Here is a 19590-nt window from a genome sequence, read left to right as displayed (position 1 = left end):
TCCTCTCAGAAAGAAATCTATATATACACATACATATATACACATACATACAGATAGAGGGAGAGCTCACATAAATACTGGTTTTCAGGGTCATTTATAGCATTGGGGTCAAAGGACAGTTCTTGGTTAAATAAAATAATAGTATATTTATCAAAGCAAGTGCAATGCCTTTATTCAGTTCCACTGACATGGTACAGAAAGAATCAAGCTCAGATTTTAGTAGCATTAGCATTCCTATAGAATAACATTCATGCCTGATTAAGTAACAGCTCATTACAAAAACAACTGCTTGGCCTACTACATGTTCAGTATTAGTATATCTTTGTCACAAGTTCTGTTATGAAGTCACAGAAGAAAGAAATCATATGCATTCTTAAGAGTCCAGCTAGAAATCAAATGAAGTGCTCAAATGGCAAACTGAGGGTTTAGATGTTTTATGGCTTGTACAAACCCTCTCATTGTCTCACTTTTCTAAAAACATGCAAAAATAAACATGTGGAACAGAGTTGCTGAGATGCTGCTTTTGGATTACTCTCGCAAAACTGGTAGGCAGGCACGTTCTAGAAGCATTTTTTTCAGTTGCCAGAGAGTCGCCTATGCATAAGTTGCTACAAATATGACCACAGGCAACTCATAACAATGGGCATTGTTAACCCTCAGTAACTCGCATTCACATGGTGCATAAAACTGCATCCATAGTAAACAAGAGAGAAAAATACTTGGATATGTGACTGTAGTTTCTCTGGAAAAAAAGAAAAATACTCAGATATGTGACAGTAGTTTCTCTGGTGGTTTAAAGACTGCAGGAAGACTAATTATCCACTAACAAACTGGTAAAAAATGCTTACAGGTTTGTCATTCTGACAATTTTATCACAAATAATGTACAGAATTTGAATGCAATACCAACTCTTAATTAAGGCCAGGTCAAATAACTTTTTTAAAGCCGTTTATACAAACACTCACTCCATGCTTAGTTTTAGATTTCTATATTTATGATTCAATCAAATCCACAGAGCTTCTGGAAGAGACAAATCTTCCAGAAGCTCTGACCAACTTGCTTGTCAACAAAACTCCATGACAGATTATATTTGTTTGGAGTACCCATTCATAGTGAAGTTAATATTTCCATAAAGAGTTTCCATGTTGGTATAATTTGCTATATATTATGATTTTAACCAAAAGTAAAACTGTGCAAAAATAACGGTGGCACAAAAGCAGAGATTGGAGGAAGATGCTTTTTTTCTTTTGAAGATATAATGTATTCATTCTTGTTGATTATAAAGTTAAAAGTGGTATCACCTGCATGTAAAAGGTAATCCTACCAGATGATACTGCATACCAATATTCTGCCTGCCGCTCTGCTTAAGTAATTTCAGTCCCAAAAAATGACTTATCTGGATTCTCAATGCTTCTTAAAAATCACAGAAGATAAAAATAATGCATCTCAAGACAAAAGGCAACAAAAGCTACAGTGTTGAGCCTTTCCCTGAAAGCATAAGAGTTCTGATCCTCCATCATCATCATTATCGGTGAGGTCATAGTACCAATGTCTTCACTGTGACTCAGTAGTCACACTGGCCGCAGATCAGCACCCCCGTTAAAAGATACACTGAATAGAGAATTACAGCTGGTTCCCCGTCAGTTAAACCCGTGGCCCCTTTGGTCAACAAGCCTCGTATGCATAACATAAACATGCGTCACGTTTTCTGGTTCTTTAAAACAAGCAAACATATCGTAAGACAAGCCAATCAATGGATTGGTTATTCATTCAGGAATAGTTCTTTGCATTCTCTTCGCCGTTGCTACAAAGTATTTGATGCATGGTCAATCACATTTTTTTCACAGTTTAAACAAGAATTAATGAAGCCAGAAACTTTGATAGTATTAAAATGCATCGGCTGGGGGAAAGTAATGCCCTTCATATCAACTATTCGCCACTTTGTACAGAAATCAATCAACAACTGCAACAACTGCGCAGATACAACTGCTTACAAAGACATACATGACAATGAAAACATGGTCTGTTGATTGGCCGATTTTACCTAGCTTTCAAATGAAAGCTTCGTCGTCTTATTAAACACAGAAAGTATTCAAGTCCTTTTTTTAATTCTCCTAAACAAAAATTGGAATCCTAATTTGTCTGCTTTTAACTCCAGGTCTGGTACAAGTACAAAATGTGGTCTTCCTCACCCACAATATGGGGAGACATGAAAAAAGAAACTGCCTACAAAAAGGCATAAAAAACAAAAGAGTGGGCGATAAAAAAAACAGAGGCAATAAGAATCACGGCATGCAGTTGTGATGTGTATTTTCTGTTGCTTTAGAAGTCTCCTCAATCCAGTGCTCCTCCTAAATTTTCCCTCTGTAATATGTTTGCTCATCCTGTTGCACCTCGTTTACTTCTGCTCCTCAATTTCACGTTTGACTTCTGCAACATAATTGTGATCCTTCCCATGAGCCACTTCCATGATGGCAACTGCCTGAAGACAGAAACAAAATATATTGGAGTTAGTTCTTTAGAGTTATCCAATTGCAAATGAATAAGCAACTGACTCAATTCATGCCTCTAAACTTCTGACTGCAGATCCCTTTTACAGCTCTTTATCGCTTCTCCGACATTATTTTCTGCCTTCACTTTAACACTTTTTAATATCTGACCAGATGTCTGTAAACTTACTTTCTTTAGAGCTTTGACTCCTTGCGTCTTCTTCTCTAGCCCCAGATACAGACGTCCCAGTTTCAGATACATGGACGCCACATTCAGAGAGTAGGCTGGGTAGTGAACACTATAGAGAGAATATGATTTACAGGTCAAGCAGTAAATGGTAGAGGAAGCAAGATATAATTTATAATTAATGTTATCATGGGTATTGCTGTAGTGCTACAAAAGTTTAAAATATTTAAAGCTTGAAAATACAACAATATATAGATGATATATTCAATGTGGCAGATCGTGGTGGAGCACAGTGAAAATACAATATGTTGAGGGCATATATTGCTACAATTGATTTACTTTACAAATATCTATTTTAATTGTTGTAAATATTGTAATTACTGACTTACCTGTACGGTTGAATGATCTTCTCCCCGTAGCTCATAGCTCCATCCCAGTCTTGCATGTAAAGACAGACACCCATTGCCTGATACATCATGTGCAGCATGTATACATTGGTGTCTGCAAATATAGATCCCATCTTCTCCTGGCTGAGCTCACATATCTCCAGCAGCTCACTGGGGGGTGCCAGAGAGTCAAGGATAAATGACAAACTTTGTAGAGAAAGAAGAGGTGGCTGGGAAGTGGAAGATTGTCCTTAATAAAGAAAGAAAAACTCACAGACTGAGGCAGAAATAATAAAAGGTGAGAGAAATATGTAGCAAGAGACAGTGAAAAATAAGTATGAACAGAGGAAGAGGATATTCTTGTAGTGTTTGGCTCTCCTGAATTCCTCGATGACATTCTTGGCGTAATAGACCATAGATTGGATATCCTCTGGCTCTGGTGGAGTTCTCTGCTTTCTGATCTCCATTTTAGCCTTGTCCTGGAAATAGATGGAAAGGAAGGACATACGAAACAGTTGTATGGTAACAAAATATTGGTGTGTTCACACCAAACGTGTCAAGATTTTGACACGACCAGATTACATGCAAAGTTAATGCACAGTTAATGCTTAAGTTAAGTTAAGTTAATGCTGCGTAGACGCTGCGTAGACGCTGCGTAGACGCTGCGTAGACGCTGCGTAGACGCTGCGTAGACGCTGCGTAGACGCAAACAGCGCGTTTGCCACGGGGCAAACAGAGCGTTTGACGCAACACTTTGTCGCGCCAGTTGAAATTTCCCAACTCCTACAGCAAAAACGAGCGAGTCATGGTTGATTCAGCGTTGAGATGTTCTGCTCGTCAGTGCCATCTTGTAGTTGCTGAATCAAACTTCTGCCGGTCCCTCTGAAGTAGCGCTGATAACGTTAGTTATTCAGATGCTGTTGTGGGACTACGGAAAATATTATGAACCCAGACACGATGGAGTTTGATGTTCTGACGTATGTAAAATTTCCACAATTAGTATAAAGCAGAACTAGTGGTTATTAACCACGGCTGTTGCTGGCATGGCAGCATATAAGTATAAAAGCAGAGCCAAGTTAAAAGCTTTGTGTGAAAACATGTTTTGTAATCAAAATTCATCTGCCATATTGAACAGATTGGGATGTTCGGCTGGGACCGACTTCAAAGCATCTACCTTCTACAGCATTTGGTAAATATAAATCGTATATGATATACAAATATAAGTACTTAGTATGGGATGGGGACACAGCTACTCCGTTTGCTTGAATGTGTAAGACATTGTTTCCAACAAACAAACAAACGGTATTCAGATGAGCCATTTTCTTGTATATTCCTCACATAAACAATGCAGAAAAGCATCTAGGGTTTAGAGTGACAAGCCAACAGTACCTTTGACTTGCTGGTGCACTCAGTACACTGGCATGTGAAGAAGTAGGAATCTAACAGCCTTTCTTTCCTGTCCTCTGTTGGATAGAGCAGGTCTATGTAGCTGTTGAAGACCTACAAAGAGAGAGGAAAACAATTGTGCATCAATCAAAATAACTGTAATAAGCTTCTGTATTTCTTCATGGTTGTACGTGGTCTTAAAAACTGCTATCACTATGAAGCATCATCGTTACTAAACGAGTCCGGTGATTACGTACCTCATCTCCGGGGTTGATCTCTTGGACAGCTCTGACCTCAGCCACTGTGCCTTTATAGGTCACTATGACATTAGGACTGCAGCTGTGATTCATCAGTGCTACACTAGGAGGAAGAAAAAGGAGGAGAATCACAAAAGGTTAAAAAAACTATTTTTAAAAAAAAAAATTAGAGGATTGTGATAAATGCATTAGCTTGCTTGAAAAACATTAAACAATGAGAGAGAGGGAGAGAAAAGTGCAATGAAGAGGAGACTGAGGACTGAAAAGTATGTATGTAAGGAGACAGACCGGGGAAAGGAGGAGGAACGGCAACAAATGATCAGTTTTTTTGATACATGCTGACAATAATGTAATTTCCAACTTAATCAGCAGAGTAAAATACACTGATAAATAAGATGAACTGTTGAATGACAGTGATTTGTTGACATGGACTACTTACTCAGGAAAAACAGCCGATCCCAGATGGGAAAGCTCTTCGTCCTCTATAGTGAATCCATTACAGTTAACCTGGAGACACATGAGAGAGAAGGAGAAACAGAGCAAGCGAGAAAGAAGGGAAGACACAAACAAACAGGTGGAGACAGTGACAGAGAACCGCATGGTGAGTAATACGATATTACAGCTGCCATCCCCCTCCACTAACATGTGCTGGAACACCCCCTCCATTGAGGAGGAGGAGGAAATCTGGTAGTGAAGAGTTAAACATACAAGGGGAAGACGGTTAAAAAGATATGTAAACACAAGCATGCCTTAAGCATAAATGAGAAATGACAGTACACATAAGCTAAATGTATTTGCACACTGTGTGTCTAGAGGCCCCGGGGAAGACCCAGGACACGCTGGAGGGATTATATCTCCCGGCTGGCCTGGGAACGCCTCGGGGTCCCCCAGAATGAGTTGGAAAATGTTGCGGGTGAGAGGGAAGTCTGGGTCGGTCTGCTGGGTCTGCTGCCACCGCGACCCTACCCCGGATAAGCGGTGGAAAATGGATGGATGGATGGAACTCTGTATGTTTTAAATTGACGGAATTGTGTGTAGTTATCAATCACACGACAGTAAGAGAACACACACAACCTAAGATCCTGGATCCTTCTTGGAATGGAAATGTTTTCATCAGTGGATTTCTAGGTGAAAAGGATGTAGTGTCCAGTTTTACCTGTGCAAATAGCTCAGTGAGAGCCTGCTCATCAGGAAGGTCACTGATGTGTTTGGAGTAGAAGTGGTGCAGCGCTGCGATGTCTGCCTGGTTCATCTCGTCCTTTTCACTGTCCATCTTATCTAAATCTGGAAAATGCATTTAAAGACGGACAATAAATACAGACAGAATGGAAAGAAAGAATAAATACCAAAAAAGGGATAGAGAGAAAAGTAAGAGTTTGGCTGGTTGTGATTATTATTGGAGCTTTATTGAGCCACTCGCTGGACTGAGGACTTTTAGTTTGTATTTGAGAAAGTGTGGACATTTTATACAAGAGGGATTACTAAAGTGAAAATGAGGACGAGCCAACAAAAAACAACAAGAGATAACACATAAAGTTGACATGCATAATTGTATCAGTATGATTTTTATTGTTGTTGCTTTATAGAAGAACCATTCAGCGTTGGCAGCAGGTGTAGAATATACCAATGCTATACGCCATGTGTCATTGTCAGTCACACACACACACACACACACAAGACAGGTGTGAAGGTTAATTCTGTGACAATCCTCTGATGGCACATGGCTGCAACAGCAGCTCAGACTAAATGATACTACCAAATAGAGCAGAGAATAGAGTTTGAGGAAGCCTTACATATGAATGTAAAATTGGACAGCGTTTGATTTGATTGCTGAAACTGGGCTGATTAAGTATTTGGAGTAAATATGTGGACATTTCAGAGCTTCTCAGTACAACCACAGTTTCCCAAAGGAGGGTTGCGTACCTTGCCCAAGGGCACAGTGGCAGCAGTTTTTAAAGGAGGGTAGAGAACATGAAATTACAGCACCCAGAATCTTGGGATTTGAATCCCAGAGCTCTGCAGACTATGAGTGAATAAAAAGAGACAGAATCAGGACTGGAGGCTACAGCGGAGGATATTAATACACACACTGCTTCAGCGGCAGAGACACAGAAAAACCCCACACTGTGTAACTAAAAATGCACACAGATGTAACTAAACATACACGCTCATATATTCATACACGCACACACATCTACTTACGGGATTCAAACTCTGTGAGCAGTAGCAGCTTTTCTGAAGGGGTGCGCTCTGTTGTGACTCTCTGCAACAACAGTCATTTTAGTCAAAAAGTCATGAAAAAAAGAAAAATTACTTAAGTTTCCTTTCTCAACGTTTATATTATAATAGCAAATGTTTTTGTGAGAGACTTTCATGTCAATTAGGAAGTCATTCAAATGTTATAACAGTATAGCAGCTGCTGAGCACAAAGGGGTGACAGCAGCATTGGCTTCAGGAGCAACATGTTTACATTGAAAAGTATTGTGTGCTTTGACGCAGTAGTCAAAACTAATATTACCTTTGTGACCAGTAATACATGATAGCAAGAACATGACACTCATGATACTCCTCTGACACTACTCATGCAAATACATACCAATGAAACTGAGATGTGTTACATCTTTGCATCGCTGCTTTAGCAGCTTACAGCTGGTTTATTGCATAACATATGGTCGAGCTCATAACATTACCTTATTATCAGGCCAGCCAATTATATTATTTGACTCTATCTTCTTTTAAGTTTGTATAAATGTATTAAACACACGGCATGTTGATGTACCTGTTTTATGATGATTCGAGCCACCAGTCTGACAGTCTCTGATGGACACCAGTTTTCCCCGTAAGCACACATAGCTACACACTCCAGTTTATGCATGGACCAATCAGCTCTCTGTATAAACACACACACACACACACACACACACACACACACACACACACACACACACACACACACACACACACACACACACACACACACACACACACAAATTCAAGTTCCAGTTAGTAAACCCTCCAATACTACAGCAAGTGATCCCATTAATCAGGATAATGGATGATAAATTATTTTATCATCACAAAGCAAATCATCCATGAATTATTGCTCCATCCACCCCAGTCTCTCTATCTCACACAAGCCTCAGTTATAGCAACAGAAGCATGACCATGTGATCCCCTCCGTCTCTTGCATTTTGCTCAGCTGGAGTGGTTCTCAATTTGTGGTCCAAGGTCCCAAAGTGGGTCACAGGAACATTTTATGTATTTTAACTCTAATGTGGTACCGGTGAAGCAAAATGCCCATCTTTTATCGCTACACTTATAGATGCAAACAAAAGACTCACTGCGACACCCAAAAATAAGTAATAAAAGTCTAAAAATACTCATAGGCTTGGTCTTGGCCTATCCTCACTCTTTGTAGCAGGAATAAGATCAAGTGGAACACATACTCGCACACAAAAAGTACAAGTCCTCCATAAAAGTGCAGAAAAGACTCTTACCTGACAGTCAACATTGCAGTAGTAGGCCTGCTTACATTTGCCACATTTAAAAAGGTCTTCACTCCTGTAATGACATGAAGACACAAAACCTTCCTCCATTACAGCTGATAAGTGGGCCGGTGGAACATTGTGTCGGTAAGATTTGATGGTATTCATCTGTATGAAATAATAACAGGCTGTTCATCATCTTTCATTAATAACCACTTCATGTGCATGAGAAGACGATTTTCCAATAACATTCCTCGCTATTTTCAATAAACATTTCCAGTCAAAAGAAGTCTAATTGAAGAACTATATTACAAAAAGAGACAACGTATTTCTGACTAATGTACACACAACCTCCACCGACACGCACCCCTGGCCTTCTCATCTCTTGGCTCCTTCTCTCTCGGGACACATGGACAACTATAATTAGCACCCTAACCTTTTACTGCTCTAAAAACCTTAACTGCAGCTTGGGTTGAAGGAATGTGTGTATGAAAGTGCTCCTTTGAATGAGCGCAATACCTATGATCAGAGGTGTATTGTAACAAAGTCTATTTACATAAGTATTTAACTAAGTATACGAGGTATTTGTTATTTGTAGCAGAGTATTTCCATTTTGGCTTAATTCATAATTGTACATCATTATTCAGAGGGACACCTTGTACTTTTTACCCCCTATCATTTATTTAAATTGTTAACTTAAATTACTCGTTGCATTGCAGATTCTGACAATAGAAAATATAACTCAACAAATGATGTACAACAGTGTGCAGAATAAATACAAGCAGATCCACCTTCATCAACTACATTCTTTATCCTTCAACTTGAGTGTAATTTTAAATGCATTTTAAATGTGTACCAGAATATTTCCAAACTGTTATTACTACTTGTACCAAAATAAAGATCTGAATACTTCTGCCTGCGATTATGAGGAGCCTATTTAAGACAGTATGCTAGCATATTAATAGCCTCATCAGTAAGACAGGAGGAAAGCATGTTTCTTTGGCACCACCAGGACGGCTGTTGCACGTGCAGGTCGCAGTGCAACAGAGTAACGCTGCAGCGTCAGTCAGGTGGCCACTGACCCATTTAAAGGGTGTCTGCAGCAGCTCGATGGATGACCAGAGGTTCACAAGCTAGCCTAGCTGGGTGAGAAGGTGAGCCAGCGTTCCGTTTTAAGCTCGGCTGAAAATAAAACACTCTCCGGCCAGACGACAGGTTAACTGTCACGTTGGTGTGTGTTTTTTCTTCAGCGGTTTCGCAGAGAAGGTAAGCTGGTACCTGGTGAAGCAGTTGTCACAGTGGGCTCCCCTCTCGTTCACTGTTAACACGTACGAGTACGCAGGGCAGGCGAACACCAGCTCCCCCACCGCGAAGTGCCTCTCCGCCCGCAGGCCTCTGCCGCTGCCCGGGCTCAGAAACCTCTCCGTCCCCTCCATCCCCTCGTTCTTCATGCTTCACGGTTCTGTTGACAGCTCTTCACTCGGATACTACCGGGCACCAACTGGGTCGTTGCTGGGGAGCTGCGAGCTTCTGTCCCGAGTCCCGTCTTCTTCTGTGGTCCTCCCTGACCGGGGTAGCCCGCTGCGCCCCCTGCTGGAGAGGAGACACCACGGACGAGCAACTCGTGTGCCTAGTAAAGTGCAGTTAGAGTGAAAGTAGGCCTACTGATGGGTTGATCCTTAAATTAAGTAGAAATACTTGTATTAAACCGGGAAAATACTTTACTACATGTAAAAGTTATGCAATCAAACCGTTGCTTAAGTAAAAGTGATATCAGCAAATGTACTTGAGGTATTACATTTCATTTAGCTGACGCTTTTATCCAACACTTACAATAAGTGCATTCGACCAAGAGCACAACCTCGGAACAACAAGAATCAAGAAAGTACAATTTCTTCAATAAAGTTAAACTACAAAGTGTTGTCTGTAAGTGCTATTTAAGTGCTACTAACGTGCTACTTTCCTTAGTCAAGGTGTAGTCAAAAAATATGAGTTTTTAGCCTGCGACGAAAGATGTAGAGACTTTCTGCTGTCCTGAGGAGCCAGGACTGCAAACAGTCGTGAAGGTGGACGTGAGGGAATTGTGTAGTTAAGTAATTATTGTTCAGTAAAATGGTCCCTCTCCACAAATTGTATTTATATATTTCCACGCACGCACACACACAAACACGCGCACGCAAACACACACACAAATGTAGCTACATTCCTCCACTGTGCACTAGCTGTCTGCACTGATATGGGAAGCTATTAATTATATACTTGCCTTGTCTGCTCTCATTTGCTTGGCTTTTTGTCAATGTTTGTTAGATTGTGTGCCATCTAATTTAACATTACCTATGTGTTCTATCTAATGTGTGATTCTTTATGTCGTTATGTTTTAACTGCCTGTGCTGATTGTCTGTTTGCCATTGTTTTGCATGAATTGCCTGCATTGTACATTGCAGAGAGCCCTGGCCTTAACCCAGTCCAACACTTAAGGAACGGTATGAGGCAAATCTCTGAAGCCAGGTTACCAAGTCTTTTGGAAAACCTTCTCAGAAGCGTGCAAACTGTTAAAGCAGTATGGAAAAAAGATATGTTTAGCAATCACATAAAGTGATGTCCATGTACTTTTGTTTTTAATGTTAGGTCAGAGGAAGAACATGATTTGGTACTGAACCACAGTTGTCCTCTCCAGTTGGTACAAAACACTAATTGTAAATGTGTCAATGCATTAACTCCATTGCTTTTGCCCAGTAATGCGTCTCTGCCAGATAAAACACTGTATTAATCTAATTGTTCTAAAATTTGGGGGCGTAGCAGAAATTTGTATCAGTCATTACAATGTATTGTAAAATGTATCAGGACCACAATATGATGCCATATAAATAACTAATTGAAACGTCTACCATGGTTTTGCATCTTAACACCTAACAGTTGGATGTTAGGCTGACATTCACTCATAAGAACCAAACCAAATCGACAATATTTGACGATTATCTCTCTCTCTCTCTCTCTCTCTCTCTCTCTCTCTCTCTCTCTCTCTCTCTCTCTCTCTCTCTCTCTCTCTCTCTCTCTCTCTCTCTCTCTCTCTCTCTCTCTCTCTCTCTCTCTCTCTCTCTCTCTCTCTCTCTCTCTCTCTCTCTCTCTCTCTCTCTCTCTCTCTATATATATCTATATATATATATCTATATATATATATATCTATATATATATATATATATATATATATATATATCTATATATCTATCTATATATATATATATATATATATATATATATATAGGAGGTGATTGCAGTCCAGCTCCACAACTGCATTGAGAACTAAAACAGTCGCATCAATTTATTCTCTGGGTTTGTTTTTTGTACAGTTTTCCATTGTGAGCTCGCACCATTGACCGCTGAAGTGAACCAATACTCAACACTGTTCAGTTTATCTATATCTATATATATATCTATATATATATATATATATAGATATATATATATATATATCTATATATATATATATATATATATATATGTAGATATATATATATATATATATATATATATATATATATCTATATCTATATATGTAGATATATATATATATATATATATATATATCTATATATGTAGATATATATATATATAGATATATATATCTATATATATATATAGATATATATATCTATATATCTATATTTACATATATATATATATATATATATATACACACATATATATACACACATACATATACATGTATATACATATACACATACATATAATATACACATATATATACATACATACATATATATTTATATGTATATACAAATGCATTTATTGAAGTTAATCATTTCTCCTCATTCAAAGTTAAATTTCTGCAGCATCTATAAAATGGGACATTTAGAAGCGCTGTACAGTCTGACAACAAAACTACAAACCGCAGCTGAGTACACTGTATATATGTACATACTGTACACACACTGATGTAGGTATATGCAAAAATATACACTTTTACATGTGTGACCCCTCGTGCCATATCCCCCACCACTGTCATTCAATGAACTCTCTTAGAAAACACATCATCACCCCTTCAAACCCATTGATTACTATTTCACCTTTGTATCCTTCTTTACTGGTTGATGAGCTTGATACAGTATTTTGTCTCATGTGCGTGTAAAGTCCCTCTTATGCCCTGACTCACACACATAACATTACAGTTACCTGTAGCAAAAGATGGAGGCGTTTAAGCAGTCCTAAGCTGGATGTCTCAGCAGGGCTTGTCACATATCAGAGAGAGGGCTCTTCTGTTAATCCTAAAAGGGGATTTAAGGTGGGCTGAAGGGGTAAAACATACCTCTTGTTCAGACAAATCATGGCTAAACTCTGCTCTTTGAGGAAAAAGCTGAATACAAAGTTTGACCTTTACGCCTCCTTTCTTGTTAAAGTCTATTAAATAAAGCCATTCATTGTTTTCCTTCAAAATACAATGAGTTTGAGGAAAGTCCTACTGGCTCAGTGGGGAAGATGCTCTTGTTCACTGACTGGTGTTCAGTTATACGCCCCCTTCTTATGATGATGAAGACGCCCGTATACAAGATGGACAACAGATCAGCTGCTGAGAGATGTCCTCGCCCTGGCATGTCCTGCAGGTCTAACAGACGTGGAAGAAGAATGAAATACACAACATATATGATCCGCCAATGTGCAAAAGAGTTCTCTGCATCTCATTCTGCATTTCCAAATACTTTTAACCCTTCTCCTTCACACAGAGGACAGGAAGGAAAACTTTGGCACATTGTGCGAAAGATGTAAACATTTAAATCATCCAATCAAAATGAGGCGCTGGACTACTTAATTATTAGTCAATCCCTCTGCGCATAACGTAGAAATAATAAAAAATAAAATAGCAATCTTTTCAACTTCACAAGAACAAGACTTGTTTAAAAATGAAAGGCTTTTAACAACATATCTGAACCATTGTAGCAGACAGTATTGCCATGGTCGTTCAGGTGTGTGCAATTTGGTTCTCATGCCTGCTCAGTTTATACTGTCCATTTCCAGTTTAATGACAAAAAAAATGTATGAAACTCCCAGTGGTGCATTGTGCATCAGACATGTACTACCTTGAGTCTCTTTTTCTTTCCTGTTCCGTTTTCTTTCTTTACTAGTTAACAAGAAGTGTTACAATAGAGGGCGCTGTACTCCACAAAAAAACATCACAGGGACAAGGGCCAGATGCTTTGAAAATGAACGTTGAGTATGAGGTTCTCATCAAGAACATTCAGGCATCAAAATTTGATGACAGATGTTAATATGAGAGAATTGCCAAACAGTTTGATGTCAAAAAGAAATCACGTTCAGGACAACATTTGTGTATGTACCCCATTACCATGTACCTGACAAACCCAAATAGTATTCCTTTCCATCTCTGTGATATGTAAAGGAATAATTAATTTTAAAAAAATAATAGTACCAACACCCAACTTATATGAAGAAATCCTAAACCTCAGACCTGCCCAATACATTATCAAGTTAACGCCCATCAGGCTCAAACAGCTGTTTGATCTGCAACATGTGTCTGTCATGTGCTGCGGTCCACCAAAGCCTCCGATGTGACTGCAAATACTGTTTTGATGCTAAATTGAGGACAATTTACATTTACATACATTTCCTATCAGCTTTTAAAATGATTGATTCGCAACATTCTTAAGAAATTAAGACAACTGAGAATGTTTTATAATTTTTCTGCTGTTCCTCCACAGAATGGCAAAAAAAAAAAAATTCTCGTACTTAGCGTCAACACCACTCCCTGCTTCACATAAAATCAAATTGAAACCATATATCAGATTTGGGCCCAGTGTCTTAAGACCATGTTTACAGGGATCACATCTAGGCTCAACCTCCTAGCTGACTTTCACAACTGCACTCACTCTGCCTAAAGTCATGTGAATGTTTAAGACGATGCGAACATCAGGTCCCTGGAACCAAAAGGCAAATAAACAAACAAACAAAGTGATGGAACAGAGAATGAAAAAGTATCAGACAGCACATCAAGCATGAACAGCTGTCTTTGTCCGTTTCGGTAACACAGTAAATCAAAGAAATAATTTACAGGTAAAAATGTGAATGTGAGAGATGGAGGGAAATGTTGAAAGACAGCAAGAAGATTTGACCTTAAAAAACACTTGAGGCTGCAACTTCTTCCTTGAATAAACTCAGACATAGATTGTGGGATTTTTACAAGCCATTCCTGTTGTACCATACTGTACAGTAGTCATCCTTTGACCAACAGTACAGATCATCATAGCAGTTAAGACAAACCCATGTTGAAGCCCAGGAAAGACTAGTGTTGCAAAGACGCACAACAGGCATCAGCTGATGAAAATCTAGCAAACAGGAACATCCACTGTAAATGGGTTTAGTAACCTTTTCAGGTAAAAGAAACAAAGCAAGAAGTGGCACAACTGCTGTTTGGGGAGACTGAAATCTTTCCAATAGGAAGTGTTCTCATTGTATCAGCCACAACTGAGCAGTCCTGCTTGTGCAATCATAAAAAATCTGCTCTCCTCTAGCAGAAACAGAGTAAAGACAAACAGTAAAACCTTGTTTGTTGCAGTTTCAAACTTCTAAACAGATGGCTCATCCAACAGGCACAACGAAGAAGCAAAAACATGTTGATGGGAACCACTTCTAACAGTGTGAACTGTGGGAGCTGGTTGCTGACGCATGCAGCTAGAAGGAGCTTTTCAGAACACATGTGCATTGCACACATTCCTACAGTTTGACTATAGCTATGAAACTGTTCATTTTTGCATATCGGTTCACAAGTGCGACCTTGTCGAAATGGAAGCCAAATATTAGCGCTGGTGTTTCCTTCTATTGCCATGCAAGAGCAGGCAGGAGAATGTTGAAAGTATATTATGAATGTTACAATGATCCTTTTGCAACACCGTGTTACCTCTAGGGAGCATGCTGCTACATTAACTCCTGTTCAGTTGGGATTGTTAGTCGGTTACCTTCCTACAGTGGCAATATTAGACACAGGCAAAGAAATATATTGGTGCAGGAAAAGAAGATACATAAACTGAGCTGCTCCACAAGGAGCAGTTAGAGAGCAGCGAGAGTAAGTAAAGAAAAAACTCTTTTAATCACTCATCTGGTATTCCTGAAACACAAAAACATCCATTTGAAATTTGGTTCAATTTTTTTGACAAAAGTAAACAAAAAAGAGATTTTTTGTAAGAGTTTTTTTTTCTGTGTATTGTTTCTTTAGAGACATAATGGTGTAGAAGTGAAGATGCTGTGGCAGCCAGTGCTACAGCCGGACGACAAACAGTAAATCCTGAGGGGTGGCTTCAAGACACTTCCTGGCTGGCCAAACCAAACCGATGTCAGGCCCCATCCAAAGCAGAGAAGCTCTTCCCTGGAACCCCTCCCCCTCCCCAACACACAATCTGTAGAAAAACAGTGTAGAAATCAAAGCAGAAATCACAGCATTCTTCTCTCCACTTTGCCTCAATTTTCTCTGTTGATCCTGTGAACAAATGAGAGTAAAAAGAGGAACAGCTCAAGGATTCGAGTTCATTTCCTCCCTTCACGTCCCTCTACACCCAAACCACAACCTGAAGCCTCCATCTGCCGTTACAGACTCTCGCTCTCGGCCCGAGCTCTGTGTGGTGACACAAAAAGAGAGAGAGAGCACCGGAGAGGAGAAACAAACACCAACGTCCCATTCTTTCAAGAACGAAAAAAACTCCTATGAATCTTCCGTGAAAGAGTTAACAGCAAGAAATAAAAAATATTAATAATAAAATAAAATAATTACAAAGTAAAAATAGTTCTACCTCACCAGCATTAAAGAAAGTAAAAGAACAAAAATAGCCTCTGACACCATCAATGAAAAAACACTGAGGTATGTAGTTTGGATGGAAAGCCTCTTCATCGCTTATATCCTCATTATGATCATCACTGTCACCATCCATCCACCAAATACAGTCATTTTCCTGTTTACTCCATTGTGGTCTACAAGCCCCTCCCCCAGTAGGTGTGGCTCTTGGTTATCTTGGGAGGGGTGAAGGTGGGGGAGAGGTGTATAGACGTGACTGGCTGCACCTCTGAGCAGGAAGAGGAGCGAGAGGGATCCATTTATCCATCAAGTTGGTCTTTCTCCTCAAGTCTGTTTCCATCTCTTTATCTGTGTTTCAGAGTCTGTTGGTGTCTCTATCCATTATCCAGCTCTTCCAGGCTTGCTAGCGCCTCCTATGATTGTAAATTGAGGGTGAACTTCCACTGTTGGTTGAGGCTCGGGCTGCAGACCTCCACAGTGAGTCCACCCATCCTGGCGCTGCGGCTGTCCAGACAGAGGTTACTGCCCACGTGACGAAGCTTCGAGTTGGACTCAATCTGCTCCCATTTCTGCTGATAGACAAACAACAAAGTCAACAAGAAGACATGTGCAGGTGAGAGTAAAGCTGTGGCAAACAGTCCAAGCAAAGTGCGTATTTTTACCTGTCTGCTGTCGTTCTCTCGACAGCCTTGTAGTTTTATGAGGGAGCCAGCCGTTCGGTCCACAACAGTCAGACACAAGTCCATGTGTTTGACGGACTTATCCTTGGTCAGGGCCCACTCCTTTACAAATAAGAATAAACACATTAGTATAAACCCACTTCTGTAGGCAAACATTTTGGGGTGAGGGATGTCCTGTGCTTGCAATGATCTATAGTTGTTTTATATGGACTAGTGGCCAATTCATAATATCTGATGTTATATTAAGCTCTGCACATTAAGAGTAAGAAAATCAATCCAGAAAGAATGCTTGATAGCTGCAGCTCTTTACATAAACACATGAACACTGTTGCTCTATAAATGTTTGCACTGCACTAATTTAACAAACTGCCGATGGAGGTTGGGTGACTTGATGTCGGTATCTGTGTTATATCGTACTCTACAGCATAACTGACACCCAGAGGAAGAATTATTAGCGAGCATCAAGACACGCCTCCTCAAATATTGCCTGAAGAGCTGCATTGTCATTTACATGTCTAATTTGAAAGAGCATCTGTTAATTTCAAGCTTGATTTGAGTCAGTAAAATTAGGTTTTGAAAATGAAAAAGAAATACTCATGTAGCAAGTTTTGAACTATTGCAAAAATTATGGAGGTAAACTTTATAAGACTCCAATGTTACCAGTAAGAACACTACACCTGTTATTCTATTTTAGAAAGGACCATTTAAAAAACTGTAGACACGAATACACTGCTACAAGCCTGTGCACGCGCCCTCACTTACTGTACATCCTCCACATCTTCCAATACATTCCACAAACAACGTAAAAAATACTTCAAAGTTGACGCTTCAGTGTGAAAGTTTGCTGCTTAACTTACAGGCAGACTACATGTAACTGTAAATATATTCACTTTTTGCTGCGAATAAGTATAAGTCTGACTTTAATTCTGAGCTGACCCTTATAGTAACTACAGTCTTGCTTATAAAACTCAACTTGTGCAACACTCAACCTTTAATAGTTGAATCCTATGACACTCCCATGTGCTATCACCACGAGTGCCACCACTTACCCACCCGTCTTGGGAGCAAAGAATTTGACAAGCTGACCTGTATGTGTCGTCGTAGTAACGCTACCTGGTTTCCTCCGGCGTTGTGGCATTCGTAGACACCGACCACACCGTCGGCAAAGTGGCCCAGGGTGTCCAGACAGTTCCCTCCCTGCTGCAGCGCTCCAAATGCTATGTCCTGGTGGTCCGGGACTCTGAACACACACAATCACTCTGTTGTTAAAATGTTCACTCTATCATAGTTGTATCAAATCCATAAAGGCTTTATTATTTATTAGTGTATAGTGGAAGGTAACACCAAAGAGGACAGAAGTTGGGTGAGCTAAATAGAGAGAACAATGTTTTTGTACCATTTTCTTCTGTCAAATAGGAGAATATAACCCAATTACATCTGAAATTATTAAAATTAAAATATTTTACACTCATTCATTATTAATTTCATTCATATAAATGGCAAAGTGCAAACCAGACAAAACGTAATAATGTGCTAAAGGCATAATTGCTAGTACGGGTTAGTCATTACCATCACAGTCATTCCTGAGTCTTATTAAAGCATGAAACATTAGATCAGAGCACAGAGGAGATCACAGTCACCCTGATACTCCTGGCAGAGCCGTGGTCTCTTTCAAGCCAAGCCCTCGTATTACGGAAACTTAGGTGGGAGGTCTTCTTAAGTGCCATTTAAGTATTATTTCATAATATCTTATATTGTGTCATACCATTATATGCTCCAATTTTCTTACCGCAATTCAGGGTAGACATTCTCCAGGTACCATTTGAATGGCTTGCATCCTAATCTCTTCTTCATCTCCATGCGACTCTGGATGCTGAGAGAGAGAGAGAGAGAGAGAGAGAGAGAGAGAGAGAGAGAGAGAGAGAGAGAGAGAGAGAGAGAGAGAGAGAGAGAGAGAGAGAGAGAGAGAGAGAGAGAGAGACAGAGAGACAGAGAGACAGAGAGAGATGTTTACTTGTGATTCTAACCGCGTTTCCCCACAAATGATTAAGTTACAGCCTCTGTTAGGACATATCATGGAGGCCGAGGGGTAAATAAGTGCTTTTGCTGGCACTGGAGGGAGATGACAGGAGTGTTTCACATGGTCACATTATGAGCATTTTTCTCTTAGTCCTGCACTTCATGGATGTGAGGACTTCTTGTTGTGTGGCCTATTCTGAGAAAAGTGGAAAACGGTGAAAAGCCACACAGCAGCAGTCAGCTGGTATACAGATACAAGCGAAATAAAGTAGAGACACAAAAACAATGATGGATCCAAGAATATAACAAGGGTCCTGCATGGCATGACTAAACCCTCTATAACTAACCTGTTTATTATGGATCCTGGCTCCTCTTTATCAGTGCGCTGCATGTCCATCATTTTATTTTGCTTCGACGTATGCTGTCACAATCCAACACCAATCCGACAGCACGTCAAATAATACAACATTCTTTTGACTTTTGCCCTCTTTTAAACCACATTAAGTACCTCGTTTCACTTTAAAGAAAGGAGTAAATGATTTATTTCACAGCCGACATGCTGCTAACTGGCAATATAATTAGTTTCCCCATTCACATGGTTGGTTTTGTAGTTTTATGATCTAGCTACATTATGCCGTCTGACTCCTGTAGGGCTCATACTTGGTACTTACTTCCCGTAGGGGACATTTCTCGCTGAGGGGACGGCAGCGTAGTAGAAGTTTTTAAACTCATCCATCCACACCTCTGCTGCTCTCCTCGTGTTCCTGAGAGACAAGTGGGAAAAGAAATATGAGGTGAGGGTGACGGACAGGAGGTACATGGGGAGAGGTGTGATGGAAGACAGACAAAAAGAGACATCAAACCAAGAGTATGTGAGGAGAT

General features: G+C 39.8%; 2 protein-coding genes across 4 annotated transcripts in view; both read right to left on the bottom strand.

Annotated features, from left to right (window-relative positions):
- Positions 1-146: 146 nt before the first annotated feature.
- smyd2a (SET and MYND domain containing 2a) lies at positions 147-9941 on the bottom strand. Its single transcript, XM_068590925.1, has 12 exons — positions 9469-9941; positions 8203-8266; positions 7485-7595; positions 6908-6968; positions 5862-5989; positions 5145-5212; positions 4706-4808; positions 4452-4562; positions 3421-3541; positions 3066-3240; positions 2680-2788; positions 147-2482 (listed from the first exon to the last, which is right to left on the bottom strand). The coding sequence occupies exons 1-12, from the start codon at positions 9639-9641 to the stop codon at positions 2399-2401; spliced, it is 1308 nt and encodes a 435-aa protein (XP_068447026.1). The 5' UTR covers positions 9642-9941; the 3' UTR covers positions 147-2398.
- A 2395-nt stretch (positions 9942-12336) lies between these two features.
- galnt2 (UDP-N-acetyl-alpha-D-galactosamine:polypeptide N-acetylgalactosaminyltransferase 2) overlaps positions 12337-19590 on the bottom strand; it is a 54052-nt gene continuing 46798 nt past the window's right edge. For 2 of the 3 annotated variants that reach the window (XM_068590625.1, XM_068590794.1), the window contains 5 exons: positions 19380-19472; positions 18479-18562; positions 17803-17929; positions 16672-16791; positions 12337-16581 (listed from right to left, as the gene is read on the bottom strand). In XM_068590625.1, the coding sequence (XP_068446726.1) occupies positions 16423-16581; positions 16672-16791; positions 17803-17929; positions 18479-18562; positions 19380-19472 (583 nt within the window). In that variant the 3' untranslated portion in view covers positions 12337-16422. The remainder of the gene's footprint in view (positions 16582-16671; positions 16792-17802; positions 17930-18478; positions 18563-19379; positions 19473-19590) is intronic. The other variant, XM_068590711.1, reaches the window with a different exon arrangement.

Source organism: Clinocottus analis, unplaced genomic scaffold, assembly GCF_023055335.1.
Source record: "Clinocottus analis isolate CAN_PGR_092001 unplaced genomic scaffold, fCliAna1.0.p SCAF_1, whole genome shotgun sequence".
NCBI lineage: Eukaryota > Metazoa > Chordata > Actinopteri > Perciformes > Cottidae > Clinocottus > Clinocottus analis.
The sequence above is the reverse complement of the archived record's forward strand: the minus strand, read 5'-3'. Positions and strand labels throughout refer to the sequence as shown.